Genomic DNA, 19,980 nt, shown 5'->3' on the forward strand with positions numbered 1-19,980 from the left:
TAGCGTACTTAATATTTAAGTCTCTCCCACCCATGGATTCTAAAGTTGATATTTGTAAATCCCTGTGACGGAGAAACTTAAATAGGGGCATCTGTCATACCCTAAATTTTGACCAAGGATCCCACGGACGCGTGTCGTTTGACTCTAGCCGATCTCATGATTCAGTGAAAATTTCGGCAGGGAGGTATTTTAAAATACCTCATTTTTTGCTCCGATTGCAGGCACTTTCCTCTCGTTTTATTTCATTATCTAATTTCCATCTTTTATTTTTAATTTTAAAGTTAGTTACTTTTTTTTTAATAGTTAATAAATGTTTATTTTCCAGTTTTTGTCCAATAAAGTTAATAAGTCCAAAAATTCCAACAAGGGTCCTTTTTTTCTTTTTTCATTTCTCCTCCGTACGCCTCGTGTTCAGCCAATTTCACAGGGTCAATTTTTTGTTTCCAAATCTGGGAACGCGGTAGTAACTTCTGCAAGTTATTTCCTTATTCAATCCAACCCTAATGCTATAAAAGCAAACCTGCAAAATACAGAAAAGAGAGAAAACTTTCCACGGCCGCAAACAAAAAACCCTAGCCGCAAGCAGAAAAAGCAGAGACTTTTCAACCGCAGTCACCTTATGAACAATTCATGAATGTTTATCCACAAATTTCCTATAAGCCACAAATTCACCAGAAACTCACAAACCACAAAATCGTATAACATCCAAATATTACCAGGAACCATGAATAATAGGAAGAGCATCTAATTTCAAACTCGAAAATCGTTCATCGCTAACAACAACGAATTCGAATCTGTCACCAACGTTCGATTTTGATTTGTTTTTTGTTTCAGGCTCATAAACAACACAACAGGTTCGTGGGATATTCGGAAGAGAGAAAGAGTCTTCCGACTCTGGCATAGCAAGCAGCAGATCAAAGTTTTCTCGTTTAAATTCACTCTTTCTCCGATCCAATCAGAGGTAAAACTTTCACTAACTTATATAGCATGCAGATTTGTTTCGATTCCGGATGTTTGATGGCCGTTTTTGTTTGTTCTTTTGGTCGGTTCTAAAAACTGTAGATCTAGAGGTTTAAGGTTCGATTTTGTAGGATTTAAGGCTAGAAACGAGTGTAGGAATAGGAGTAGAAGAGAAAGAGCTAAAAAAAAAAACGAAAAAGGCTAATTTTAAAGTCCGGTGCGGCGGCGCAGCCACCCTTGGCCGGCGGCCACCGCGCCGGAAAACTCAAAGAAGAACAGAAAAGAAGAAGAAAGAAGAGAGAGACGTAAGAACAGAGAAAGGAAGGAGAGAGAAATGAATGGGGAAAGTGAAAGAAATGGGTCATACACCCTATTTATATAACTTCGAACCGGGCGGGTCTAACCGACCCGCCCACGACCCGTTTCTGCTTAAAGCCCTTTTTTTTTTATTCACTACAGTTTTACTAATTGCACCTCTGTTTTTGCTTTCTGCACCCCTTTGCTAAAAGAAAATTATCTAAAAAACTTACAAAAATATTGTGTTTGTTTTAATTTTTTATTTACTGTTTTTATTTTATAATTGCCATTTTTTATTTATTTAGAATCATCTCATGCATATTTTAATTTCTTGTCATTTTATTGTCATTAATTTTTTTTTTTTTAGTGTGTATAATTAGGAAATTGATGTAATTTATTTTGCGCATTTTTTTTTTATTTCTTATTATATTTCTCTTGAGACCATAGAATGTATCTAGGAGGGTATGTAATAGTGTAGTAACACACGCACCGACACTATGCCGCTTTATTTACCGCTTATTTTATTTTTGCTCCGTTACGTTAGTTTTTAAGGTTAGTCTAAAAAAAAATCAAATATGCAAAACTCCCAAAATATTTTCTTAATAAACCTTGGTTTGTAACCCAAGTGTTTTCCTTTTTATTTTCTTAATCAAATGCTTAATTGAATTAATATTCATAATAGACTTGACTTCTTTGTAATTAAAATTTGACCAACCTCACCTTATTTTATCTCATGCCTTGAGGCCTCTTATCTCTTCTTAAAACTATTTTCAAAAATTAAAATCAACCTAACCCACCAAAGAAATTCTTTAGGTGAACTACATTGGTTTTGATCCCTTTTCTTTAAGGGTATGTAGGCATAGGATTTTTTATCCTTCCAAATCAAATAAAAATAACCAAAAACATACTTCTTCTCCCTCCATTCTTTCACTTAGATTTTTAGGTAATAATTTTCAAGTAAGCAAATCAATTTAGCACAAGGTAAATTAGGTAAGAGGTTCCTACGGAATACCGTAGATGCTTAGGGTGCTAGCACCTTCCCTTTGCATAACCAACCCCCGAATCCAAAGTCTCGATGAGGGTTTTTACTCATTTTTTTCCCTTCCCACGAATAAAAATCGAGAGTTCAAAGATTAACGATTCATATCAATTAATGGTTTGATATCCGAAAATCACGAGCACAACAGTCTTTTAAAATCCTTTAAAATCATCAAAGTGCATAATGTGTGGCCGAAAAGCCATACTTCTGACGCTCCAATGAAGGTTGTTCCGTTAATCTGGTGCATCATGAAAGGCACTCAAGTGGATGTTGCTAGAATCATCTCAAACGAGATGAAAAGTGTCGCATTGAATTGTGCCACTAGTTCTAAAGCTTCTCTCACTTATCCTGGACTAATCATGGGTTTGCTTAAAGGCAATGGGGTGGACATACCTGAATCGTCTGATGAAGATATCATGTACCCTATTGATGACACCTTTATTCGGAGACTGGTTAAAAGAGAACAAAGGGCAACTCAATACCATGTTTCTGATGATGAGGCAACCACATCGGCTGGTACCTTTGACTTCTCTACTACGCAGTCCATTATGTCTGAGCAGCACTTGCACAACCAGTACGTTCGGGCCCATAATTCTTTTATCATGGATCAGAACGAGGCCATTTATAGGAGTAATCAGGGCATCCATCAGTCTGTTTATAATGCTCATGTGTATCCGGGGAATGCTGAGTACCCGATTATGACCCCTGAGATGTACCAGACCTTTGTTCATTGGCCTGAGGGTAGGCCAGGTCCTTATGTGGGGGCATCAGATGGAGAGGATACCGAGGAGGATGTTGGACGTGATGATGTGGATCTTGACATGGGGGACGAAGAGGAGGATCAGTGATAATGCCTGTGTTTTTAGTGATGTTTCATTTATGCTTTCATTGTTTATGTTTTAGATTTCAGTTTTGAACTCTGTTAATTTCCTTTGTATTTTGTACTTTTCGGACACTTTTGTTTTAAGTGCTCGACACATTTCTTTCAGCACTTTACTTTAAGTTTATGGTTAAATAACTTAGCTTTCTGTTTGGTTTAACTAATAGTGCTTTGGATGATTTTTTTTGTCTATTCTTGCTTTTGTTTCTCAAAGAAGAAAATTGCTCATGAGCATTAATGTTTGAAGTGCTCGGAAGAGCCAAAAGATTGAGCAAACAAACAGGTATGTGATAATGATTTAGTTGTGAAAAAAGCGCAAAGCCAAGGTATTTGTTTCCTGTTTTTCTAGGTCTTTACTAGAATTTGAACTAGTACTTTGCACAAAAAGTATCTCATCTAATTCTCGTCATAAACATGATTATTCTGGAACCACTTAGTACTTAGCCTAAAAGTGAGGTAGCTTCAAACTGTTATATTATATGCTGGAGACTGACAATCAATGTTTAACTCGTTTTTGTTATGTTAAATCCAATAATTGTGTTGAATTGTATGAAAGCATGGAAAGGATCAAGGCACTTTTTGAAATTGTGTGAGACACTTGACCAAATATAAAGCCTACCCGTGAGAAGAGCGAGTATATGATACCCAAATCTGAGCAAAATGAATCAAGTCCTTAAACATGAACTGTCAATATTCATGAGCACATTGCTCATTGAAATTGCCTAAAATTGTTAAAAATCCAGTTCATGTTTGACGCACTTTAGGACTTTGATATTTTTATTTTGTTGAACCTTTAACCTTATTGTACTTTGTCCCTCGCCTTAGAGTAGCGGAACATTCAATTAGAATTTTGTTGTGTTCAAGTTGGAGAGAAAGGGAGGTATTTTGTGTCAAGTATCATGGTGAATTATTGAAATAACCTGACAACATTGAAGTGTATATACTTTAGAAGTAGGAAAGTTTGTAAATTTGAAAAAGAAAAGAAAAAGAAGAAAAAGAAAAAGAAAAAGAAAGGAAAATCAAAAATAGAATAAGTTGTCAAGGTTATTGTATAGATTGTTAATCACCAAGGTTTTGAATGATTAGTAGGAAAGGTTATTGGTTTTAATTGTTAATACAAGGAATATTCCTCTATGATAGGTTTTTTTTTTTATTTCAATTTTCCAACAAATGACATTTCTTTTGTAGCCCGGCCAAGTTATAACCCTAAAAAGACCTTTTGATCCACACCTTTGTGCTTTTTGAGATAATATTTGGATGGAAACCTAGCTTGATTGTTGGATGTGTGTTTATTACCCTCATTTGTTGATTATTGCTTTGTCTCATCTACTTGCAAAGAAGTGTGTTAAGTGTGGTACATAGACGTTCATGTTTTTGTTTTGAATTTTATGATGTAAATTTGGTGCTTAGGACTTGTTTCACATTCATAGTTGTACTGGGATTAATAGAGAACTTCATTCTTGCCCGTGCATTCACATTTGAATCACCACTTGAAATTTTCTTGTTGAACTGTTTGACACCATACTAAAAATCTTGTCAAAAGCCTTGTAAGTTTCCTTTTTGAATGATTTGTTTGAAGACAAACAAAAAGCCAAGTTGGGGAGAGTTAAATTCAACCCAAAATCTGGGCAAATTTCGCCATTAGCGAAAATGGCACAGGGAGTTTCGCCATCAGCGAAGCTGGGGTCGAAGTCAGAAGAAGAACTTCAAGAAACTCGCCATTAGCGAAAAAGTCGCTATTGGCGAAAAACTCACAGGGAGTTTCGCTATCAGCGAAGTTGGAGGCGAACTTCAGGAAATTCAAGTGGATAAGGGACACGTGGAGCAACTCCATTGGTGCAGAGGCATATTTCACACATTTCGCTAATAGCGAAATAGTTAGCTATTAGCGAAATCTTGCAGAAGTGGCCCATATAAATAGTTTTCTCTTCTTCTTCCAACCATTCTTTTACATTGTCTTTTACATTTTCTGGTTTTTAGAGAGAAACTAGGACTTTTCTAGAGAGAGAAACACAAAGTAAGGTAGTTAGGAGTAGATTCAAGCCAAGATTTGTTGAGACATCATGGATCTTGTCATAGAATCTTCATCCTTTGCAAAGCTATCATAGACATATGTAGCTACATCTACTCTTGTAGTTTTGAGGTATTCAAACAAGCTATTATGTAATATTTTGATCATTTAATATATGGTTCTAGCCATTTATTCAATATTGTTGTTATTCTTACTTTTATTGTTTTATTGAGATTCAAAATGATATGGACACATACTTTTGAATCTAGAAATAGAATAACAATCTATCTTAAGTTATCACTCTAGACATGGATGTTAATATTTGATAATCACTTTTAATCTAGGACTTAATGCTTTTGGTTAATTTAATCGGTTGGGAAATCGTCGATTAAACTATCCAATCGACTTTGTGATCGTTTAAATGTTTGGGAAATCGATGTTTAAACGATCCCTTAGAAATAACGATATCATTTGGACACGAATGATATTGTCGAATGATTGTGATAATATAATTTAAAAAGTTAGAATCCGTTAATCGATCGAGAGATTGCAGCTGTTACGCTTGGTTGATGTCTTTGACCGCAAGCGGAATAACCCTATCTCTTCTCATTTTACTTTTATGTCGATTAGGAAAATAGTTTTACACAAACAAACAATTTATACCCAAACACTTAACGTGACAAATATTGTGAAAATGTTTATGAAATATGCAACTCCCTGTGGACACGATCCTATTATACTCACATGTAAATAGTTTTATGAGATGGAAAAATCCTTCATCAGTACATCAAATGGTTCTACCATGTATCTCTCCCTATGTTCAGCGAGCCTACCCCGTTGCTGAGTGCACAACTCCTGTCCCTCCTTACGAGGAGATTATTGTTGAGCAGCAGTGGGTCAGAGAGCTTTCTGACCCACTCCAGATCATTGACAACATCAGGCGCAGAGTGAATAGTGCTATGTCGCATCCTGATGTGTTTACACACCCTCTCTTTGCCGACATTATGAAGGGCACCCAGTCGAATTATAGCATCATGTAGGAGGAGCCGGTTCCTCGAAGGAGTACTAAGAGCCATAGTCCACATGAGTAGTGTCTTATTATACTATTTTTATGACATTTATTTTAAGTTATTTTTATGACATTTTGGGAGATTTTCATGTATTATATTTACACTCGCGTTGCTGCATATTTTGATGACATTTTCATTAGTTATTCGGTTTAATTTTGCGTATTTAACTTTGATTGAATTTACATATTTTTTTAACTTTGAATAGTTGAAAATGAATGAATGAGTGTGTTAATGAATGAAGGAAGTAAAGAAAAAAAGATACACCATTGTTCCGGTATTGGATACAGGTAGAGCGTGACTTAACTCACGCTGGCCTACAACCTATATACAGGAGTTAGGTCACATTGACGCATAATAAACGTAAATTTAGTTGCTCTAACATGTGTAATATTGCACATAAATCCATCCATCTAATTCATTTATGAGTTGTTATACTTATCAAAGATGTTCAAAAACGTTTGTTAGCAATCTTCCCACTATTGTTTTTTTCTTCTTCACTCTATTATTATCTGTCCATCCTCCACATATTGATTGATATTTCAAGAAACATCAATGATATGCCCCATAATCTGACACCATATATGTACGTAAAAGTTGAAAATTAACACCGACAGGCATTAAACACGAGTCATAATTTATATAATTATGGTTTGGTATCCATCTTCTCCTTTTTAAGTGTCACTTTAAATATTTGACATAAACCAATATATCATCCGGTCACTAATTTAAACAAAAATCTACTTTTTAGATACATTCAATTAATAATGTATGTGACATATAATAAAAACTACATACATCATTAATTGAATGTACGTAAAAAGTTGATAAAATAATGCATACTTTTACTATAATAATCTTATTCATTTAATCACAAACTTCTTACATTTCTCTTTCCATAATAAATAAGTAAGGATAATATTAGTAAAGTAATATTTAATGTTGCATTGAACTTCGAAAATAACAGTTAAATAAAAACAAAAATTTTCTCCAAAAGAGATACTTAAAAATAAACGGATGGAGTGCTAATTTACAGAACCAAACTTACTGGCATTAAATCACTTCCTCTATCCCTTATTACTCCAAAAAAACATTTACAGATTTCGTTGCTTATCCAAAAAACACGCTTTATAGATTTCAATTTAAGGAAGACAATTTTGATGGATAGTATTCAAATTCCATTTTTTCTACTATTTCATAATTTTGCGTATTTTACTTTTTATTAGTTATTCAGTTTAATTTTGCGTATTTTACTTTGAATAAATTTGCTTTTTTTTTTTTTTTTAACTTTGAATAATTAAAAATGAATGAGTTAAGTCACGTTGACGCGTAATAAGCGTGATTAAGTCACGTTGAAGGTCAACGTGACTCACGTTGGGTATAACGATTGCCTAACGTAAATCACATTAGGAATATTTTTATTAGTTTGTATGGGAGGAAGCACTTTTAGATGGGAGAAGAGCAATTTTTAAGCTATATTGGAGGTGATTGATTAAGTTTTACCTTCCTTGCAAATCTATACTCTATATAAGGAAAACTATCCCTTTCAGCACTTTTGTGTTTGACTTTTCTTTCCACAAATACCTTTAATTTTAAATACAAATAACACATGTAACAAATATATAAGAATAAATTTAATTTAAATATTAAAACAAATGTAACAAACGTTAGTAACAAACTTGAGCAAAAAATATGTTAAAGATTGGACTTTAAATCATCTAAAAAAAGATTAGTAACAAACTTGAGCAAAAAATTATGTTAAGGATTGAACATTAAATCCTCTAAAAAATGATTAGTAACAAACTTGAGTAAAAAATAATGTTAAAGATTTGACTTGAAATCCTCTAAAAACAACGGTGACAAACGTGAGCAAAAAATATTGTTAAAGATTGGACTTTAAATCCTCTAAAAAAAAAATATTAGTAACAAACGTAAGCAAAAAATAATCTTAATTAAAGATTGAACTTGAAATCCTCTAAAAAAAAAAGATTAGTAACAAACGTGAGCAAAAAATAATGTTAAAGATTGAACTTTAAATCATCTAAAAAAAGATTAGGACTCGTAATATTTTAGAAAAAGATTAGGACTCGTAGTATTTAATATAGGAGAAAACTTAGGAACAATTCGCTTTTCGTATGGTTCTTAACTAAAAATACATATTTTGTTGGATATAACAAACTTTGAGAAAATTATGGATTTGAGGAAATCATAGTGAATTTAGTTAAGAACCATACGAAAAGCTCATAAGGAATTGTACCTAAGTTTTCTCCATATAAGTACCTTGGAACTTGTGTAGTCAAAGTTTAAAAAGTATAAAGAATGATGCTTTCAATGCAAATATTTTCTTTTTTGTTACCTTAACTAGTGCCTCGGGACACTAGTTAACAAAACCCAGAAAGAAAACTAGCCCTTTCAGCAGACTTTTGGGTTGAACTTTTCTTTTCAAAAATACCTTTAATTTTAAATACAAATAGCCAATTATAAAATAACACGTGGATTAGTAATCCATGTCACTAATCGTCAACGTTAACTCATGTTACTTTTTTATCAATCGCTTTTATTTTGCACATTTGTGTTGTTCCCCTCAATACAATCGACAAAGATTGCTAAGTATATTCATATCCCTTCCACAAAAAATAGTATTTCCACATTATTTTATTATTTTGTCCATATTATTTTATTATCTACACTATATCTATATTATATAAAGAAAACTATCACTTTCTGCACTTTTGGGTTGAACTTTTCTTTTCAAAAATACCCTTAATTTTAAAATACAAATAACACATGTAACAAATAAGTAAAAAAAATTAATTTAAGGAGAAAACTTACACACGGTTTCTTATGAACTGTTCTTACTGTTAGCCTATTATAAAATAACACATGGATTACTAATCCATGTCACTAATCGTCCCCATTAACCCTCTTTTACCTCCGTTAACCACAAATCAAACTCACAAAAAACTAGCACTAAACAAAAAGTCATGTTACTTTTTTATCAGCCGCTTTATGTTGTACATTTGTGTTGTTCCCCTCGACACAACCGACAAAGATTGTCAAGTATTTTCATATCTCCTTCATAAAAAACTGCATTTCCATATTATTTTATCAATACTATATATAAAGAAAACTATCCCTTTCAGCACTTTTGGATTGGATTTTTCATTCCAAAAATACCCTCAATTTTCAATACAAATAACACATGTAACAAATAGATAAGATTATATTTAAATATCAAAACAAATGTAACAAATACGATATGGATATATATGTTTCGTTTTTTTCCTTTATCATTTAAAAAATGTAACAAACTAGATAAGTTTATTTATACTTACTTTTTCATTATCCCAATTATACCCTTAAACAACTTTTTCCATAATAAAGATTGTTGTTGGTGTCATTAAAAAAAATTAGGTTATCTTTTTTTGTTATATTGTTGATGTCATTGAAATAGATAATCATATTAGTTTTTGTTTGTTATAACTTGAAACCAAAAAACATTTATATTATTAGTTTTAATCAAAATCAAAATTTCTTAAAAAAAACACCGTTCATAATTTTCAAACGTTAACGCAATAAAAAGAGTGGAAAGAGGGGCACGTGAGTGCCCGTCTTTTCACTAGTAGATATAGTGATTATGAGCAAGACTTTGATGCGCACAAATACAAATAAATAAGTGTTGGACACACTCACATAAATGAAAAAGAATCTAGTCACCTCATGCAATTAATTTATCTTTTTTTTTTTTTTTTTTTTTTTTTTTTTTTTTTGTCTATTTATGAGTGTGTGTCTAAACTTTTTTATTTATGTTTGTGACCAATTTAGCGTTTCTCTTGTGAGTATTTCTCATATACTTTTTACTACCTCCACCCCCAGTGAATTACAAGTATTGTTTTAACTCCTAACATGTGCAAATTCGCACATATTCATAAGTTTAAAAAGTTAGTTTGTATTGGAACTTGTATATTTAATATTAAATATGCATTTTTTCATAAATAATTGTTGTTTTCAATAAAAAAAAAAGTTTTTCATTTTAATTACTCTAACATGTGAATATTACATATAAATCCATCAATCTAATTCATTTCTGAGTTGTTATACTTAGCTATATAAATTACACTCCCTCCGATTCTTCGTATGTGGAATAAAAAAGCTAATATAATAATTAATCATGAGAACTTGTTAAATGTTTTTACAAATATACTATTATAAAAATTGTTAAACATTAATACACTTATTATTTATTTATTTTTTAAGATTAATACTCTTATTATCAGTAGTGCTAAGAACAATCTTTTTTAAATATTATTTATCATACTTACTCTTTTATTAAATTAAATTAATATAAATTCTACACTTTAGAAATGAAACATATAAGACAACAACAAATATCAAAGATGTTCAAAAACGTTTGCCAGCAATCTTCACTCTATTGTTATTTGTCCATCCCCCACATATTGATTGATATTTTAAGAAACATCAATGATATGACACCAAATGTACGTAGAAGTTGAAAATTAACACCGACAAGCATTAAACACGAGTCATAATTTATATAATTATGGTTTGGTACACTGCAACTACCATCAGAAATATTACTCCCTCCGTCCCTATATATAAGACCCTTTTGCCAAAATCACGGGAATTAAGATAGTGGATATTTGTATTAAAGTTGTTTGTAATCACTATTGTTTTTACAATTTTATCCTTTAAGAAAGAATGTTAGTTTATGTTTTCAACATGTTATTTATTGTTGATTGAAGAAAAAGATGTATAATAAATAGAGGCATGTATGTAAAGAAATAATTAATGTAGTTGGAAATAACAAAGGGGTCTTATAAAAAGGGACAAAAAAAATTCTCAAAAGGGTCTTATAATTAGGGACGGAGGGAGTATTAATTTACATGACCAAACTTAGAGGCATTAAATCACTTCCTCTATCCCTTATTACTCCAAAAAAACATTTAAGTAAGACAATTTTGATGGATAGCATGCAACTTCCATTTTTCCTACTACTTGATAATTGATGCTGAGCTTAACAAATCTCTTGGAATAACAAATAGTCTAGTCATCTCACAAAATAACAATAATCACAACTAGAGTCATATGGCGGAAATGGTGGTGTCTTTAGTTATTGACCAACTAGTTCCATTGTTAAGGGATGAAGCCAAGCTGTTGAGAGGCGTTCACAAGGAATTTGCAGACCTTAAAGATGAACTTGAAAGCATCCAAGCCTTCCTCAAAGATGCTGATAGAAGAGCTGCAGCTGATGGGGACAACACTAGTGAAGGAGTCAAAACATGGGTGAAGCAACTTAGGGTAGCAGCTTTTCGCATAGAAGATATCATTGATGAGTATATGATCCATGTAGGACAGCAGCCTCGTGATCCTGGATGTGTAGCTATACTTGATAAGATTGCTCACTTACTCAAAACTATGACCCCTCGCCATCGAATAGCAGCTGAGATTCAAGATGTTAAGTCATCTGTTCGTGGGATCAAGGAAAGAAGTGAACGATATGGCTTCCAACCTTCTTTTGAACAAGGATCAAGCAGTTCAAGAGAAAACCGAAATGCCAAATGGCACGACCCTCGAGTTGCTGCTCTTTACATTGAGGAAGCTGATGTTGTGGGATTCAAAGCACCAAGAAAAAGATTGATTGATTGGATGGTAAAGGGAACGGAAGAGCGCACTGTAGTTTCGGTGGTAGGAATGGGAGGGCAAGGAAAAACAACTCTAGCCAAGAGAGTTTTTGACAGCAAGGATGTAATTGGACACTTTGATTGTCATGTTTGGATCACAGTGTCGCAGTCCTATAATGTTGAAGGGATTTTGAGGGACATGTTGCGAAAGCTTCACCAACAAAAAGGGAGCAGTCCTCCTATGAACATTTCTGAAATGGATAGAGATTCATTGACGGATGAAGTGAGAAAATACTTGCGCCAAAAGAGGTACATTGTGGTGTTTGACGATATTTGGAGCAAACATTTTTGGGAATATTTTCAATTTGCTGTATTTGATAATAAAAAAGGAAGTAGGATACTTATAACAACAAGGAACCTGGATGTTGCGGTGTCAAAATCTTCTTCCATTGAGTTGCATGGTTTAACTCCTGAGGAGTCTTTGGAGTTGCTCAATAAGAAGGTATTCAAATTTGATTGTGATGGGTGTTGTCCAAAAGAGCTCATTGGTATAGCTAATGACATTGTTAAAAAATGCAATGGTTTACCGCTAGCAATTGTTGCCATAGGTGGCCTTTTATCTACAATAGAGAATAGTGTGTTTGAGTGGCAGAGATTTAGAGAACATCTGAATTCAGAGCTAAAGACAAATGCACATCTAATTGGGATAGAAAAAATTTTAAGTTTAAGTTATGATGATTTGCCTTACTATCTCAAGTCATGCTTGTTGTACTTTGGAGTATATCCAGAAGATTATGAAGTTAAATCGAAGAGAGTGACTCGACAATGGATAGCTGAAGGGTTTGTGAAGGAGGAAAAGGGGAAGACTTTGGACGAAGTGGCAGAAGGATATTTAACAGAGTTGATCCATAGAAGCCTGGTTCAAGTATCCTCGCTTAGAATTGATGGCAAAACTAAAGGTTGTCGTGTTCATGATCTAATACGTGATATGATCCTTGCAAAGAATGAGGATTTTAATTTTTGCAAGCATATTAGTGATGATGGACAGACATCCTTAGGTGGAATAGTTCGGCGCCTATCAATAACAACCATTGACGATGTTTTGAGGGAGTGCATTGATCAATCTCATGTTCGGTCACTATTTTTTTTTGGAAATAAAGTAATATCCTTGAAATTGTTAGTTTCAGTAGAAATCCCTACAAAGTACAAGTTATTGAAGGTTGTTGATTTGGAAGATGTTTTCAACAATATTCCTAATAACTTGGGAAATTTCACCCACTTAAAGTATTTAAGTATGCATTTGAAGATCACAATTGATGAAGTCCCAAAATCCATTGGCATGCTCCAGAACCTAGAGACATTGGTTCTAAGGGGTTTCGGTGTTTTTGAGTTGCCAAAGGAGATTAGAAAGCTTAGAAAGCTAAGGCACCTTATCGGGTACCGACTATCTTTGATTCAATTAAAGGATGGTATTGGAGAGATGAAGTCCCTACAAACTCTGCGTCGTGTTTCTTTAGATATGGATGGAGCAGCGGAGGTAATTAAAGCGTTAGGAAAGCTGAAGCTGATAAGGGATTTGGGGTTGGTTGATGTTCCTAAGGAAAATGAAAGCATTTTATCTTCCTCAATCAAAGAAATGCAGCAATTGGAGAAACTAAGAGTTCTTAATTTTAAAGATGATAACTTTGTTGATTTGAATTTGATTTCACTGCCAACTATGCTTCAAAAACTTATACTACAAGGGCCGTTAAAGGAGTTTCCAAAATGGATGTTAGATCTACAAAATCTTACTGTGTTGAGGTTGGCGTGGCCGTGTTCAGATAAAGATCCATTGCAATCACTAAAAAGTTTGCAACACTTGTTGAGCTTGTACTTAGACCTGAGTGAGTATGAAGGTTTACAATTGCATTTTCAAGATGGATGGTTTCAGAAATTAAAGGGACTGGTGGTTTTATATTCATCTAGAGTGAGAGAAATTATTATCGATAAAGGATCAATGCCTTCTTTGAAAATTCTTAAGGTAATAAAATTTCCTAATCTGAAGAATATACCCACTGGCATCCAACACTTGGAGAAGCTTGAATTTATCTATATTACCGAGGTGGATGATAAAATTGAGAAGCGCAGTTCTGCTGAGGATTGGAATTGGATCATGGAGCATGTGCCCTCTGTAACAATTTATTCTAATGAACTTCAGGGAGTTAGAAATCTGGCTCTATCATACTCCAGGTGTGTTTTTTCTTCCTATAACTTATTTTTTCGGTACTAATATTTACTATTTTCCATATGCATGAGAAATTTTAATGTATAGTCATCAAAATACAAGTTTTATTTTTCTTCAGTTTTATGCTTTATTATTTTAACTCAGCATCGCCAAGTATGAGGTTCTGTTATGGATCCACCAAGGGCTGTTTTTCTATAACCCTTTAGTTCCAAAGATTCTGAATTTTGCAGTGTATAATTTGCTGTGATTTGGTAGGTGATGGACTTCAACTTGGAGTGCAGTGGCAATTCAGATTCTCCACGTGGACTTTTTACTACATCACTTTGAGATTTGTGTTTATCAACAAATAAATAAAATGTGTGATTGTTCTTTAACATTGGTGTATTAAATACCTAAATTGTTGCTTTCCAGTATTGTGAGACCTTATTTTTCTGTCGATTTCCTTTCTATGTTGGTGTATTAAAAATTAAGTTTTATGTAATTTTTATAATGGTTTATATGTTATTTGTGTAATAAAAAAAAATACACACTACTCATCCATAGTATATCACCTCTTATAAGTTACATACAAAGGGAAAGATCATTGTATAGTGATAGGGCAGCAACTTAGTTGACAAACACCTTACGTGACAAACACCCCCATACCACTCTTAGTTGACATATTTAACAATTTTTTTTTTTTGCCTAATCCATGTCATACCACAAAAAAAAAAAAAAACTTCTTTCCTCTGTGCATTCAATCCAGTTTCTTTCTCTCTCCCCCGTTCCAGTTTTTCCCCGACCTTCGCCGGCGAGAAGAATTTCGCCTTCAATCACTTTACCTTCTTCAATCAATTCAGTAGGGTGAGAAAGGGGTTATTGATGCTCTATCTCTTTTTGTCTCACGTCTCGTTCGCTCTCGTCGGCCTTCAAACTCTTTGTTCTTCTCCAATTCTCCGTTTTCGATTCTTGTAAGTTATGTCACCTTCTTCAACGCTAACTCCTGATTCATATTCCATACAAAAGGTTATTAGGGTTTATATTTGTGTTTGTGCCTATGTTTTTCAATTCCATGCGTGTTTAATGTTCAATGTCGATTTAAATTAGGCTTGTTCAATGTTTGATGCTGATTGTAAGTGATTGCATTTATTCTTGTGGTTTTGTCAATTTCAAATTTGTGAAAGAACACAATTGATCTAAGGAAATATCGGAAATGCTAAGGTCAATGTTGACAATATCCCTCTCGCTCTAAGTGTTGTCTTCGCTGTTACAGTTATCTCACTCTCTAGAACTATTGTCGTCCATTGGCATTACTTGCTCACATTGTTGTTTTTATGTCTCCCTTGCTTGGTCTTGTTTTCATCATTGGTGAATCTTTTCAATGCACACGCCGGATGTTACTGATATGTCATTTCTATTTTGGATTGAAATTGTAGAAAATATCTCAACCCGATCTATTTCATTTTTCCCAATTTTTCAGTTCCTCTTAACTTTCTTATTTTTGCTTTTACTTTATAACATATTTCTAAATTTGAGTTGATGAGTTGATTTTTATATGTTATGGTTAAGCTCCAATGAAGCTTATTTATGTCATAGTTACACTGATGGAGAATCATTCCTCCTTTGTTTAATAAATACCCACTTCCCTTAGGTTGTGTCTTTATTGACTTTGTCATACTTTAAACGAGTTTTCTTTTTCTCCTTTTTCAAGATTAAAATTGATAATATAATGAAGCTTTATCATTTGTATATTTAGACTTGACACTCTTTACATATGATAAAACTTTAATATTGGCAACTTTGCTAAGGTGATCAAAACTATATTGGTTTTCTCTTTTTCCCTATTGCCAAAACTTGAATTGGTGAAACTAGTTTGATGTTCTGATTTATATAGTCAATACAATTTTCTAGTATGGCCAACATAGTACAATATTCATACAATTACTTTTCTTGATAGAACGAGGATGTATCTGATGCAATTCAGAAGGTTGCTATTGCCCATGCAATTCAGTGAAATAAGCTAAAAATTTCCGATCATGTTATTTTCTACTAGGTAACTCTATTAACTGCACAATTTTGTTGTTGGCTTCAAGCTTGAGTTCTGATCTTGATTATCTTCGTTTAACTTAAAAATGCACTTCCTTTGTCATATGGGGCTTTGGAGGATAAAAGAGTCTGTTTGGGATTAGTGGAATGTATAAATTGTAACGTCCGTTTTGATTTATTTAATTATTAAGATGAGTTAATATATTTATATGATTTGTGTGATTTTAGATGATTTATATGATTGGTATGATTTATGTGATTTAATGAGGAGTTGTGACTTATTTTATTGTTTAATAAAATAAGATTTGAAAATAAAATAAATATTGAGTTGAGGGGTGGTTTTGAGATTTTAGAGAGTTTTGGGGGAGAAAGAAGAATAAGATAAAATAGATAGAGGAGATATAAATAGGAGAAAACATAGTTTAGAAAAATTAGTACGTACGATCAAGTTTGGAGAAAAGGGAGAAAAAGTCAAGAGAAGAGAGAAAAACCACCAAGAGAGCTGCGATTTTGATTTCTAAGGTAAGGGTGAGACTAACTTACAATTATATTAAGTCTGTAATTCTGATAGTTGTATTTGACAAGTGTAGGATTAATTTGAAGAAATTGAGAATTAGGGTTAAAGAGAGGAATTGAGGATTAATTGATATAGAATTGTTAGATTGATGTAGAAACTGCTTATAGACCTTAGATAATCTATAGGATGATTACATGAATCAATGTTAAGCTTAAAACCATGTGATTAGGTGAATTTTTGTGAAAACTGCACTTCTGCCCGAGCCAACATTCATCGCTCGCCTCCCGAGTGATGATCCTCGCCATAGCGAGTGATGAACTTCATCGCTCGCCTCGCGAGCAACTTTACCTGCCTCGCGAGTTGTTCCTTGCAGCTCGCCATAGCGAGCAGATGAACTCGCCATAGCGAGCATGACCAGTGAGGAACCTGATTTGTGATTTCACTTGTTAAGTCGAACCTTAGATGTTTATGAGTGCCTGAACATGTATAATAATGATTAGGCAAGTTTTTAGTTTGAGATTGAACCTGTGAGTGTTTGAAAATGGATTTTTGGGGGAAAAATGTCAAATTCCCGAGAGCACCCAGTTTCTTGTTCGCCAAGGCGAGCAGGTTACTCGCCAAGGCGAATGCCTTTTTCCTGAACTCGCCATAGCGAGTAGAGGCTCTCGCCTCGCGAGCTCAAGAGGGACAGAACACCTTGTTAGGTTTAATGTGACCTTTGTCGCACGAATTGATGTGAGTTGATCATGAGGGTAAGAAACTAAGTTGCTTATCTTACTGTTGTTGTTTCAGTAAGCCTGAATTGTATGATTTGAAGTTGTTAATAATGTGATATAAATGTATACGCATTACATGAATTCTATATGATGTTGAGATGCTGTTGATTTGCATTTGATATTGTTATATCATGAACTGTTTTATGTACTGCCTATGTTGCTGTTTGTTTATTAACTAAGCTGCATGAGTCGGTCTAAGATGAAGGATGATGTTCCAAATTATTGGATTTATATAAGAGGTCGTTGTTTCTAAGATGTTAAGTTGTTGAGTCCATGCATACTCATTCATTGTTGGGGGCTTGATGCCCTGGAGCCTTTCCTCACCATGTTGAGGCCTTGATGCCCTGGAGCTTTAGCTCAACTAAGTTGAGGGCTTGATGCCCTAGAAATATATTAATACTTAATACGTTGAGGTCTTGATGCTCTGGATTGGTACCACATGCATATAAGAGGTTTAAGTTGCATAGTCAAGTTGAAGTCGCAATGTCGAGTCGAGTTGTCAAGTTGTTTGAATTGTGATTTATATATGAGGTGTTAATGAAGTGTTAAATGATTACATTACTATCAATGATGAATTATGATGTTGTTAAGTTGTAAAATATAATTGTTGAATTATATGCTTAATATTATTGTTTTGTGAAATCTCACCCCTTTTGCTTGAAAATGTTGCTCTTCGTATGAGTAACTTGTAGGTGATCGAGAGTAGGTTCCTGTTGACTGCTGTCGTGAGTGGTTATCCCTCACTGTGTCCTTAGGTTGCTCTGATACGTAACGAGATGAAAACTTTTGTGGCTATTTTCTATTCCTTACGTATTTGATTATGTATTTATATGATTAAGCTGTTATTTGGATTTTATGAGATGCTTTGATGAGGCCTTCGTGCCAAAACTATTTATGTTGATGAATTAAATCCGCTGCGAAGTCTTGAATAATTATATTGAAGGATAAATTGTTATTTATCTCATTTATGATTTTTAAGAAGTTTAGCATTTCGTTTGTGTTAAATACTCTGATAATTGTTATGAAATTTTTATGTTGGAAAAACGGGGTGTTACATAAATCGTAAGCTCTTGCCACCATTTCCTGTTCGGTAAGAAAAAACTGGTAATTTTTCTATGAGCTATAACATGAACAATTCCACATTGGTGTTGTATTCATATGAGCTTGAATGCCATGCCATACAGTTTTATTATCAGGTGATTTTGTTGCACACAACAAATTCACGGTCTTGTTAATGCCAAATGAATTGGACCGCGTCACGCTTCATATTCTCCAAGACTTGCAGCACACAAAAACAATACATGATCTTGAGATAAAGGTTTGGCTAGCATTAGGCACAAGGACAAAGAAGAAAGGTGGTGGAAAGAAGAAAATTGCGTCTTTATTTTATTTCTTCAGGGCATATTCTATTTTCATACTTGAAGCTTTTCATTGGCCTCGTGGAATAGAAATTGGAGATATGATTTACAAGTTGATTATGTATCTTATGGTGATGTCATTTTAGTTTGAAAGATAGAGATTAGATATAATATTTATATTGTTTGGAGTAATGAAATAAATATATAGATTTTATTTTGTATATTACGAATTTTAAGTTGTGTTACCACATTATATTTGTAGTACATTTTATTATTACATTTTATCTATTAAATATTTTGAATTGTATATCTAAATTTTAATGAGTATTCTTATAAATATTAATGAACTTCTATGAGAACCAAGCTACCCAAATACTAGCTAGTTGTGAAGCATCTAACCACAATTTTATAAAGGCGTAACTATCTTTTTCATACGTTCAAAATTACTCATCTATAAGATTACCGATCTCACAACAGAAAATTAATGGAGTTAGAGTCCAAGAAACATAATAAATGGTCACTTTTGTTATTTCACTAATAAGTTGGCTCAATATGATATAGTTTCACATGATAACTCTAGTTAACCAAATAACAGAAGTATATAACCACAATTTCGCAAATGCATGACCATATATTTCCCTGCATAAAAAATTACTGATCTATAAAAAATTACTGATCTATAAGCTTATCAACATCAGAACATCAAACTAATGCAATTTGAGTCCAATAAACATAAAGGTGATCAATACTTGTATTTACGACATCTTTTAAAAGCTGCGAGTTTCGCACGCCTAAAGATGGACAAATTCAAAAATCTGGAAAAATAATGGTCACGCAACCGAAAAATTGTGGTCACACAGACCAAATTTATGGTTAGTTGTAACCTTCCTGTTTAAAAAGAATGACATTTCAGGCCAAACGAACATCGAAGCACACTAGTTCACCACATTTAACGTCCGTCTGACCATAATCAAGTTCTTGTATAAGTTGTGAGTTTTGCACGCCTAAAGACGGATAAATTCAAAAATCTGGATAAATGATGGTCACGCATCCGAAAAATTGTGGTCACACATATCAAATTTATGATTAACTGTAACTTCCTGTTTAAAAATAATGCCATTTTAGGCCAAATAAAAATCGAAGCACATACAAATGAAATAAATTATGAGAGGGAGAATATGTAC

At 33.3% G+C, this 19,980-nt stretch overlaps 1 protein-coding gene and 1 long non-coding RNA gene across 2 annotated transcripts; both read left to right on the forward strand.

Moving 5' to 3' along the window:
* The first annotated feature begins 11,196 nt into the window (after positions 1 to 11,196).
* On the forward strand, positions 11,197 to 14,608 carry LOC25490714 (disease resistance protein RPM1). The gene is made up of 2 exons (XM_024779251.2): positions 11,197 to 14,125; positions 14,376 to 14,608. Exons 1-2 carry the CDS (start codon positions 11,361 to 11,363, stop codon positions 14,377 to 14,379), a joined length of 2,769 nt encoding a protein of 922 aa, XP_024635019.1. The 5' UTR covers positions 11,197 to 11,360; the 3' UTR covers positions 14,380 to 14,608.
* Positions 14,609 to 14,725: 117 nt separating this feature from the next.
* Positions 14,726 to 18,173, forward strand: LOC112419772 (uncharacterized). The gene is made up of 3 exons (XR_003009820.2): positions 14,726 to 15,070; positions 16,057 to 16,152; positions 18,131 to 18,173. It is a non-coding gene; the product is annotated as an uncharacterized lncRNA (long non-coding RNA).
* The last annotated feature ends 1,807 nt before the right edge of the window (positions 18,174 to 19,980 follow it).

The sequence above is a fragment of the Medicago truncatula genome, chromosome 3 (assembly GCF_003473485.1).
Source record: "Medicago truncatula cultivar Jemalong A17 chromosome 3, MtrunA17r5.0-ANR, whole genome shotgun sequence".
In the NCBI taxonomy this organism is placed as follows: domain Eukaryota; kingdom Viridiplantae; phylum Streptophyta; class Magnoliopsida; order Fabales; family Fabaceae; genus Medicago; species Medicago truncatula.

Bases quoted from the DNA above. Each gene is read 5' to 3' on its own strand.
- LOC25490714 (XM_024779251.2), top strand. From the start codon at position 11,361: ATGGCGGAAATGGTGGTGTCTTTAGTTATTGACCAACTAGTTCCATTG.